Source organism: Triticum dicoccoides, chromosome 3A, assembly GCF_002162155.2.
Source record: "Triticum dicoccoides isolate Atlit2015 ecotype Zavitan chromosome 3A, WEW_v2.0, whole genome shotgun sequence".
Taxonomy (NCBI): Eukaryota; Viridiplantae; Streptophyta; class Magnoliopsida; order Poales; family Poaceae; genus Triticum; species Triticum dicoccoides.
This window is the reverse complement of record NC_041384.1, coordinates 561,508,324-561,519,598: the sequence shown is the minus strand read 5'-3', so window position 1 is coordinate 561,519,598 and position 11,275 is coordinate 561,508,324. Positions and strand designations below refer to the sequence as shown.

At 46.0% G+C, this 11,275-nt stretch overlaps 1 protein-coding gene across 1 annotated transcript; it reads right to left on the bottom strand.

Annotated features, from left to right (window-relative positions):
• Positions 1-216: 216 nt before the first annotated feature.
• Positions 217-7,276, bottom strand: LOC119269193 (conserved oligomeric Golgi complex subunit 1-like). Its single transcript, XM_037550979.1, has 6 exons — positions 4,988-7,276; positions 4,231-4,425; positions 2,586-2,875; positions 2,315-2,500; positions 1,397-1,577; positions 217-962 (listed from the first exon to the last, which is right to left on the bottom strand). Exons 1-6 carry the CDS (start codon positions 7,199-7,201, stop codon positions 822-824), a joined length of 3,207 nt encoding a protein of 1,068 aa, XP_037406876.1. The 5' UTR covers positions 7,202-7,276; the 3' UTR covers positions 217-821.
• Between the last annotated feature and the right edge of the window lie 3,999 nt (positions 7,277-11,275).

The window sequence follows — 11,275 nt, the reverse complement described above, 5'->3', positions numbered from 1 at the left end:
CTCCTACATGGCTGCACACCCTCCTACATGGCTGCTGTTCGAACTCGCACAAAGCACCCCCCAGCTTTGCTTTCAATTTGCCAGAAAAAAAGTGACCACTCTGCAGCGGACGATGGGAGAACAGTCCGCACGTATGCAAATGGTTCGAGGGTCAGCGTTGCTTAGGCAATAAAATTTAGTCCAAAGGTACAGTGAAATAAAACTGGCGACCCTTTCGAAAGATAGAATACATGCTTTATTGCTATTTGCAGTGTACACAACTACTTACTACACATCAATTTGGAAACACCACAACAGCAGCCTCACAACTGTTCGAATATAATAACATCCTCCCAAACCGCCGAGACCAAAAACAGGAGAAAAGAATGGACTCCAAAATTCTCTTCATGAATTCATGAGGCCTTAAATGTACACAAGTTGATCGAGACGCACCAAAAATGGTGAGCTGGTATCAGTACAAAGCTGCACTTGCTCTCTCCGATACGCCTTCAAATTGCACGCAGAAAACACGTAGAAAAAGCATCTGATTCCCCCTAGTATCAGCGCCTCCTCCATCTCTACAGGCTGGAAGCAGGCCGCGTCGTCAGATCTGCTTGAGCTTCTCCCCGAATGCCCACCGATCAAATAAAATGTAAGAGGCATGCATGGATGTGCTGACCATCGACAGGCCAACTATGTGTCATCATTCTGTAAGCAACAGATTCCCAATGACAGATCTCACCCATCAGCGGTGGTGATGCCATTATCTTGTTATGTGCATTTTCGTTTGTTGATGTATAAGAGGACGTATGGACTCGAGGCCTTCATTCACACTACTTTGACTATGAATCATATCGGGCCCCAGATGTGAAAGATGAGAAGAACCCAGCTGCTGGTCCAGGAAGAATGTCGCTCAGCCCTACCTGGCCATCAGAGAGCATGGAACCCCATCTAGATGTGTTCTCCCCAAATTTGCTCCCAACCTGATATAAAAACATTGTATGGATATGTTTAGCTGGGCATTGCTGCTTTTCAATTAGACAGAAATTCCATATCTAAAACCTAGTCGACAGCCTTGATGAAGGGAGAACAAAACATTTTAATTTAATAACCAGTATACAAACTGAACACAGCATCCTTCCAGTTCTGCCTACCAAACTGGACCTAACGAAATTCAACCATATAGAAAAGACAAGGTTGACTTGATACAAATAGTATGTGCTAGTGACACTCAATACATGAATCCATATGATGTCCATAATTCTCTTTACGTGCTTAACTGAATTAACTTTGACATATAGGGCTACATTTATGAGAACCTACACCATGCATTATCACCATTGGCTAGTTTCACTACAACTTTTAAATTTAAGAGCCAACAAAAAAGGGTGAAAAAACATATGGCTGGTTACTTTACCTGCGTAACAAAGGACTTGAGCAATGGAGCTGCACTTCCAAGACTTGCATTATTATCATATTCTGATATGGTAGATCTTTCCCCATTTGAATATGATGATTTCCAAGGGTTCCTAGATGTTGAATCATCAGATGGCGACTGTAGTGATGACTTGGGTGTTCTTGATGCTAGAGCTGGGGCACTGCAAGCGGAAAAGGTGAATAGGGAAGCAGTTAGTCTAAAAACTAGCATATTTGTTCATTACAGCCAAATCACACAACGAAAAATAAGAAACACCCACCAGAGGCCCAAAATAACAATCAGAAAAATATAGTAACAACTATCCATTAGGCCATCCTACAGGCAGAAGCCAGACTGAAAACATATCTTTGACAATTGACCATGAGTGTTTTGTCAATTTTATAGCTGACCCTGCGTAATAAGCTAGAGGATAGTATCCACTTAATTAATAAGAAAACAATGACTTAAAACCTGTCATGTGACCACAAGGTATATAATTAATTTCATCCAGATGTTATGACTAATGACTGCAACATTGGTACGTCAGACAAGTATATGCCATACAGATGTCTGTTATTGACATTTTAGCAAACTAGTTTATGCAAATTGGCACCAAAGAGCGGTTTGTACTCGTTGGTGCACAATACGGAAAACCCCATGTGACACCATTCACAACAACTCAACTGTATGCAGTATGACAGTACGCACCCCAGGATGTAGGCATTCAACTTCTATTATTTATATTAATTATCACTACTATTAATAATATCATCTCATAAAAAATTTGAAGGATAACACAATGATGTGTCGGAAATTAACAAACTAAGATATTATAAAAGATGCACCATGCTCTCTCTAAAAACTGGACCATGGAACTAACAATTGTACGTTTACAGGTTAGACAGAACAATTGTTTACCTGATTGGTAGGTACTTGAATCTTGGAACCTGGGAGCACCTCATAATATTTGAATCTGTATTTGTTTTTGTTGGTAACTTCTGTGCCGCACCAGTATACATGTGATTCAGTTGAACCAAGAAACCAAAAAGAACAACGCAGCGCTTGTAAGATTGCTTCTCATTCTCCCATAAGTAAGATTCATACCTGTTACAAGGGAGAGACATGTTTCATTTTTTTAGTACATCGATCATATACATGTACAGCAATTTCAAACAGAAAAATTACTTACGTAGCCCAATCTATTGGATCCAATCTCTGCGAGAATTTATTGATCAGCTTGTTTATAGGCTCTATGGTAGCTGAATCTGCCTGGAATTGTGATTGTTTTCTCCTGAAGGTAGTCTTAGCATTGTCCTGTTTTATCTTTGTTTCAGAAGGATTGGCCGAAGAGTTTTTGCCTCCGGATAGGATATCACCAATGAAACGAAGATCTAGCAGTATTTGCAGAACTCCTTTTTCTGAAACCTGCGAGTTACTTGATTCGATAGATGCCAAAAAGTTTTCGTAGATACTGATAACCTACATGAGTTTAACCAGATGTTAGGTCCAATGATTACATTTCTCGAAATAAAAGGGCCCAATGATTACATTGGCTTTAAGTCCTATAGCACGTTTTTCGTATTCAAACTTCAACAACACAGCTAGAGATGGAAAAGGTGATAATTGACACAAATATTTGGATAAACAATCAGGTTTCGACTTGGTCACCAGTCCTTATCGTTGAAATATTGACGTGAGTCGGATGATGTATGCAGGCAAAATAAGTTCACAAGTCACGATATCAAATAATCAACATTGTATTTGTTTAGTGCTCAGGGTCATCCAGATACACAAGCGTCTAGAGTGGAGACATAGTGACCAACCAAATCACAGCTTGATCACAAGGGAATCAGCTGAAACTATGAACTTTAATCAAGTTATTATCCAAATTTGACATAGTATATATCCCTATGAATGTCATTATGGTGTGACAAACATTTATGTGAACTCCAAGATATATGCCTATAGGCTATAGCTATAGCTATTAGTACTGCCTATTTTCATTAATGCTGTTGAGTAGGTAATGAACTTTAGAGTTATATCATTGCACCAAAGCGTTGTTATTGCAGGGGTTTTGCAGAAGGAGGCTTTATATCAGTACATTGTTGAACAAATGCTACCCTGGAACATTACACTAAATGACTGACCTGTGTGTTATGCATTGGTCGCATTACTTCCTCAAAACTATTTCCCTCTTGTTATAAGACTTTTGAGGAGGCAGACACAAAACATGATGGAAAATTGACAAAGAAGAATGGTGCAATCTAGTTCTTAGACATCCCTCATTACTGAAGAACATAACACCCCAATATCTCAAGTAAGATACGCTAATGTATTTGTTGATAATTAACTATTTACTTTTGATCAGCTTATTGTGCTCAAGTTGATTGAAATCTGAGGGGTTCAGAATTAATAATAGTATCAAGTATCCTTGAATTATATTGCCAAAATACATATACATTATCTCATAGAGCCACGTCTTTAGTAATACTGTCACGCAATAAAGAAGCATGCTATTATTCAGCTATAAAGTGAAAACCAGCAAACAGAAAATGCAACATTGATTAGTTAAACAATAGTTTTGTCATGCTTAGCTTCTGGGCCAAGAACACAACTAGGGAAGGTAGTTACAGAATTCAACAATAAGCGCTAACAAACACAATAAGTAACTGTTTTTTATGCAGATGCATGGTAAAACAGCTTAGGTACAAATGCCGCAAATAATTCTTTGGTTCTTGGCTTGAAAAATCTTTGGTTCTTGGCTTGAAATAATGAAGTATCAGAACAATAATGAAGTGTTATGCATCTTGACAAATTGTTACCATATAACATACCTTCTGTAGTAAATCCCAGGCAAATTTATGCAATATAATTCTTTCCAGGATGTGCCCTCCAATTTTATGAATCTCCAGACATGCTTGGTAAAGAAAGGATATAATGTACAGTGAAGGCATTGATGGAAGAGCTATTTGCATCTCCAAGGGACCATCGGTAGGTTCCTCTTGTTTGATGACTGTAACTTCCCATCCCTGACAAGGAAACCATACAGTGTAATTAAAACGACCAGCACTACATATCTATGTGAATACATAAACAAGATAAGATGTCCCCTTTTTACAATAAAATAGATGGAGCAACAGAGTGATGCTGAAATCTTTAAAAAGGATGTAACCCCTGAATATATACAAACCCACTCCAAAGTACAACTATGGCCAAAACAATTATTTAGCGTCTAGAAAAGGTGTGCCTTTACGTATCAACCTATCAAACATCCTATGAGATACTACTCTAAAAGTGTGGTTCTACCGACAGGCAAATTCCTCTTGTTCGATAAATTCTGCAATATATCACTTAATCAGAGAGAATGCCCTGCCTCAGTCATGTCCAGTAGGTTTACAATTGTTATTGTTATGTGTCACTAATGTTGCTCTAGATATATATATCTTCATACCTCGCTAAAGTTTCCCCTAATAAAAATATGAATAGCATGAAATGACGTGACTAGTTAGTAGATACGGCAGTGTGATATATACTAAGAATGATCAAATGATTCAAACAACAAATAAAAAATGAGCGACACTGAGGGTGTACCCTTAAAGGAGTTGATGAGGATAATGAATCATCTCTATTTAGAGCATATGAAAGAAGGTCTGATAATTCGGCAGACACCCATGTTATCCACAAAATGTGAGCCGTAATGCACAGTGCCTTTAGGGTCTTATTGAGTTCATCAAGTCTGGGATTGGAGCTATCATCAGCACCAAACAAGGAAGCAGCAGCAGCAGCAATAGATTGTCTTCTGGGGCTTTCAGAAAATTGCCTTCCAGGACTCCTAGGGCTGTCAAATTGTCTTCTGGGGGTAAAAGGTGATGACGACTCAAAAGATGCTCTTGAATGTCTTGGCGTGGGCGATGATAACCTGGCAAATGCTGCACCACCAGAATCCTTTACCCACTGCCTTGGGGAGCTTAGTATCAGGGGTACATGACTTGAATGATATCTCAATGCAAACAAGAGGCGGCCAATGAAGAGAGACTGCTCCACAATAACAGATGCAGCAGGCACGTTGTCATCCCCCTTTTTCGTTCCCAATGCATCAGAAAGGTTTCCAAGTTCGGCTTCTAATTTGTTCAGTACTCCCAAGATGGTCTTATAGCATTTCTCCTGGATGTATGGCACCAACTCCTTCAATCTCTGAACTGAATTGTGTGACTCAACAAAGCTTAAAAGGTCCTCAAGAATACTCTTGCATTTGCCGTCAATTGCATTCTTGATGCGACTAACTTCCGGCCCGAAATACGAGGCTAGGCAGCTGTGGAAGTCGTTCTCGTCAGCAATTGGTTTCAAATGTGCCAAAATTCCACCTTTCTTGATCTTAGATTCTGAGAACCATACGCTGCCCCCAGTCGAAGCTTTTTGCACATGCACCAGGAAATCAGCAGCATCCTTAGGACCAGCATTCGCACCAATAGCCTGAATCGATTCCATCACATTAACACTACCAGCCAAGCTATCAAACTCTGAATGCACAATGTCCTTCATCCGTTGCACAAATGCTTCCTCCATCCAGTCCTCAAAAATATCCTTCCCTTCTTTCAGGATTAACCCACGGATTTGATCCCATGGGGATTCAATCTCTGATCCAAACACACTCTTCAGCCACTGCTCCAAACTCCCTTCCAGTCCTGCTCTGTCATCTAGTTTCTCACGAATGAGCCTTTGCGCCGAGCCAAGTCCCTCCCCACTCCCGATGGCATCAACTAGCCTTTGCGACCCAGCAATCACACCAAACATCTCATCACAACATCCCTTAAGCCAATCTGTACAGGTTCGTGCCACGGTATCCGGCTCAAGTAGCACCATTGTAGCCTCAAGCTGATCCCAGTGTTCTCTCCACAACCGTGCCTCCTCATCGGGGTCTGGAATGCCACCAAACAGCTGTGCAGGGGGCGGCGACTCGAGCACTGTCTTGTAGAACATCGGCAAGTCAGTGAGCGCAGGCACAAATAGCTGCCCGACGTGGCCTAGAGTGACCCGAACGATCCCAGCAACATCGCAGAGCACGGAGGTGTAGGAGGACGGATCTGAGGCTAGTACGGTCAGAGCTTGGGAGATCCAGGCGCGGCGAGAGGAGAGGAGGAGGAGGAGCGCCTGGGACGGGGTGAGCGACGGCGCGTCGATCGCGGCTGCAGCCGCGAGTGCGTCGGCGTGGGCCGAGACAGGGAGGCGGCGGTCGGCCAGGCGTTCGCGGGCGCGCTGCGCGATCTGGGGCCGGAACGCCTCCACTAGCTGCGCCTGGTGCGCGAGCAGCGGGAACCGCGCTGCCGCGGCGGCGTCGCGGGAGAGCAGGCGGTGCACGACCTGCGCCCGCATGTACCGCCCCGCGGCCTCCAGGAGCAACCCCTCGTCGAGCCGGCCCCAGATGTGCTCGGGCGTGTCGACGAGGTACTTGGCGCGGGCCGCCGCGGCGTAGAGCCGCGCGCGGCCCCCGGAAGAGGAGGACGAGGCGGCGCTGGCGCTGGCGCTGGGGGCCTCGGCGGGCGGGGAGAGCGACGAGAGGGAGTCGGAGACGCGGGAGAGGTTCTCCGAAATGGCGTCCGAGGACTGCTTGATGAGCAGGATGGAGTCGGCGGAGTCGAGGAGGTCGCGGTAGCTGCGGCCGACGAGCTGCCGGAGCTCCTCCTCCTTGGCGGAGATCTCGCGGCGGGTGGCGGCCTCCACCTCGCGGATCTCGGCGACGCGCTTGGTGCGGAAAAGCTCCTCGGCGTCGGCCACGCCGCCGCCGGAGGCGGCCGCGGCGGGCATCGTGGCCGCGCTTGGCTTCGGGCGCGCGGCGAGATCCAGGAGGGGATCGGGATTCCGGGGGCGGGGCGGGGAGGGAGATTGCTTACCAGAAGATGCACGTTCGTTTCAGTTAGCAGTGGGCTTTGGGAGGGTGCAGGTGGACCCATGCCGCGCGTTAGGGCCGTGGGACCGTCATGTAAGCGAGGTAACAACTGAGTTTTTTTGTTTTTTTGAGAAACAGGTAACAACTGGTTTTTTTTAGCATAATCTGTATCCTTTATTAAGCATGAACAGTCATTGGAATACAGATAATATCGGGCATAGATGAAAGCCACACATGGCGTCCGGGAGGGAGGGATGCGGCAGCCTTAGCTAAAGCATGAGCCTCTCCATTATGTTTTCTACTTTCATGGATAAACTCTACTGCCCTGAAAGCTCTTCTCTGATACTTGATATCTTGCAGAATTGGAAAAAACTTGCATGCGAAGTCATCCTTGATCCTTGTCACCACTTCTAGGCAATCTGTGGCCACACATATGGACTGGACTTGTAAGTCTGTAGCAAGCGCTAGCGCCTCGCTACACGCTTGTGCTTCGAGTATCACCGGGTCCAAGAGGCCTTCGACTATGATCGCTGAAGCCCCAAGGTAGTTCCCGTTTCTGTTTCGACACACTACCGCGGAAGCGCCCTTGTCGCCAATCTTGGAGAAGCCTCCGTCAGCATTGATCTTGGTATCGTGCAGTTCTGGCGGTAGCCATGCAGACCGCATCGGCTGTCCTGCACCCGTAGTTACATGCGTGTCCCTGGGCATTGCATGCATGCCCCTAGATATTGCATGCAAGTCCTTCGATTGCGCATGCAGGTCCTTCGTGCGCGCCCCCCTCTCTGGGATTTGATCAAGCTCCGCCATGAATTTGGTAATGAAAACATGGGTACTGAGGGGGCTCTGGAACTGCTCGTCATGGATAGCTCGGCGTCTCGCCCACCAGATTGCCCACATCGTGACAAGCACCCGCGCCAGGTCCGCCGTGGGAAGGGTATCCACTAGCCAAAACATCCATAGCTTAGCATCATCCGTCCGGTTAGAAATGATTGTTTCAGTGATTTCTTCATTAGAGAGAGCCCAAACACACTTAGCCATATGGCAGTCAAAAAGAGCGTGACGCCACGTATCCACCGTCGCGCGACAAATAGAGCATTCAGCGGAGTCGGCCATGCTTCTGTGTTGTCGAAAAGCCCCCGTGGGTATAGAGGTTTTGGCAAGTCTCCACGCAAAAGACACGTACTTTTGAGGGAACCGCTGCGCCCCAAAGTCTGGCCCATGAGCGACTATCAGCTGTGACGTTGGAGTGACCATCATTATGCTCCAGCCAATCTGTACGTTGTTGTTTTGTCGCTGCCAGCAAATTGTACGCTGAACTCACAGTGAGGATCCCTCCCCTCTCGTAGTGCCACGACCAGAAGTCAGCCTGAACCTTGCTGCTAAGGGGAATGTTGAGGATTGCCTCCACGTCCATCGGGTACATATGTTCATCAAGCACTGCACGGTTCCAGGTGTGGGTGACTGGGTTTATAAGCTCAGATACCTGTTGAGGAGGATTCTGGGATTTTGGGCTAGCTGGCCGGAGTTTGAAGTCGCGGGGGACCCAGTTATCATGCCAAATGTTGGTACTATCCCCTGATCCGATGCGTTTCAGAAGGCCGAACTTTAGTGCATCCCGCCCCTCAATGATAGACCGCCAAACTTGTGATGGATTCCTCCCCACTTCTGCGTCAAGGATTGAAGAAGATGGATAGTACACCGCTCGCAGAATGCGGGCGCTGAGAGAGTCCGGCTGGGTCAGAAGCCGCCAGGCTTGCCGGGCAAGTAGTGCCAAGTTGAAGAGCTCAATGTCTCGGAAGCCCATGTCGCCCATGTTCTTTGGCTATGACATAACTTCCCATGACACCCAGGCAGTCTTCCTCTCTCCTTTCTTAGACCCCCACCAAAATTTCCTCAACAAACCATTTATATGCTGACAAAGACCCCGAGGCAGTTTGAAACAGGCCATGGAATAGGTAGGAATCGCATGAGCAACTGATTTGATTAGCGCTTCCTTACCACCAACAGATAAGGCCTTCTCCATCCAACCTTGCACCTGCTTCCATATACGGTCCTTTAGATATTTGAAAGCCCCTTCCTTAGCTCTCCCAACATCAGCTGGAAGGCCAAGGTATTTATCTGACAATTTTTCATTCTGAACCTGTAAGATTTGCATCACATGTTGCTTCAGAGAATCCGCACAGCCCTTGCTGAAAAAGATTGATGACTTGGCCTTGTTGATGCGCTGGCCAGAAGCTTCACAGTAACGTTGCAACAAAGAGTCCACCCTCATCGCCATCTCAGGTGTGGCATCAAAAAATAAGAGGCTATCATCAGCGAATAATAAATGATTTACCTCCGGAGCGCCCTCTGCAACCTTGATACCCCCTATACTCTCATTCGGAGTAGCCGACTTGAGCAAACACGAGAGACCCTCGGCGGCCAGCAGAAACACATATGGAGATATTGGGTCACCTTGCCTGAGTCCTCGTGATGGGCTGAATTCTTCTTGCTTTGCACCATTAAAAACAACAGAGAAAGAAACTGAGGTAACACACCTCATAATAATCTCTGTGAAACTTGCACTTATGCCTAGTTTTAGCATCACCCTTTCAAGATAGTTCCACTCAATTCTGTCATATGCTTTCATCATATCAAGCTTCAAAGCACAAAATCTGTTACCCTTTACCTTTCGCGTTTTCATGTAGTGGAGACATTCATAAGCAGAGATGAAGTTATCCGTGATAAGTCATCCTGGTACGAATGATGATTGTTCCTCAGAGATGATTTCGGGGAGAATGAGCTTGAGCCGATTAGCCAGAACCTTAGATGCAATCTTGAAGATCACATTGTAGAGACTTATCGGTCTAAACTATCCTAAGTTTTTTGGACTTACAATTTTGGGGATTAAAACAATGAACATTTTATTTATCTCCTCCGGGGAATCCTCTCCCTTTAGAACACGTAGCACCATATCAATTACCTCATCACCGCACAACTCCCAATGCCTCTAAAAGAAGTGTGCAGGAAAGCCGTCGGGCCCTGGAGCCTTGGTAGGGAACATCTGGAATAAAGCCGCTTTCACTTCGGTGTTGGTATATCGAGCATTGAGCATGTCATTCATGGCACCATCCACCCTGGCTGGTATATGGGAAAGCACTTCCTCAATCCCAATAGTATTTTCAGAGGCATAAAGATTACCATAGAAGCTCGTTGCAATGTTTGCCATCTCTTGCTCATCCGTACAGACAGTACCATCCGCTCATTGCAATTCGCTGATACAGTTGCGGGCCTTCCGAGCGCTAGCTTTCCGACGAAAAAATTTGGTGTTGTTGTCTCCCTCCGCCAGCCACTGAACACGGGCCCATTGATGCCACATGATTTCCTCGCGCAGCACAACTCAGCCATGCGGGCTTCAACCCGCTCTTCTTCCAGCGACGGTCCTGTGCGATCTGATAGCGCTCGCAATTCTGCAAGCTTCATACGAAGTGACCGCAGCTCTGTTCTGACAGCACCGAAAGTGGTTCGGCCCCACTTGCACAGCCTACCAGCTACAAAGGAAAGTTTCTCGGACAGTGCCGCTACAGATTGGGCCTTGCCATTAGAGTTCCACGCCTCAGCTACCACATCACTAAATCTCGGATTGCGCTCCCACATGCATTCATACCAAAACTGCTTCTGCTTTGCTCTCACACTCGTGTCCACAAGATCCGTCTCCAATAGGATAGGGCAGTGGTCAGATTTAGCCGCTGTTAGATGTTCCACCAAAGCAAATAGAAAGAGGGCAGACCATTCGGCCGTGCCCAAGGCTCTGTCCAGCCGAACTCTGCAGAAATGACCTCCTGACACTTTTTTCTCCCAGGTCCAGTCCAAACCTCGGTAGCCCAAATCAGCAAGACCACATATATCCACAGCCTCTCTGAATGCATCAATTTGCGCACTATCACGCTCATTAGGCCCAAATTGTTCCTCGGGCCGTAGGATCTCATTGAAATCCCCAATACACATCCATG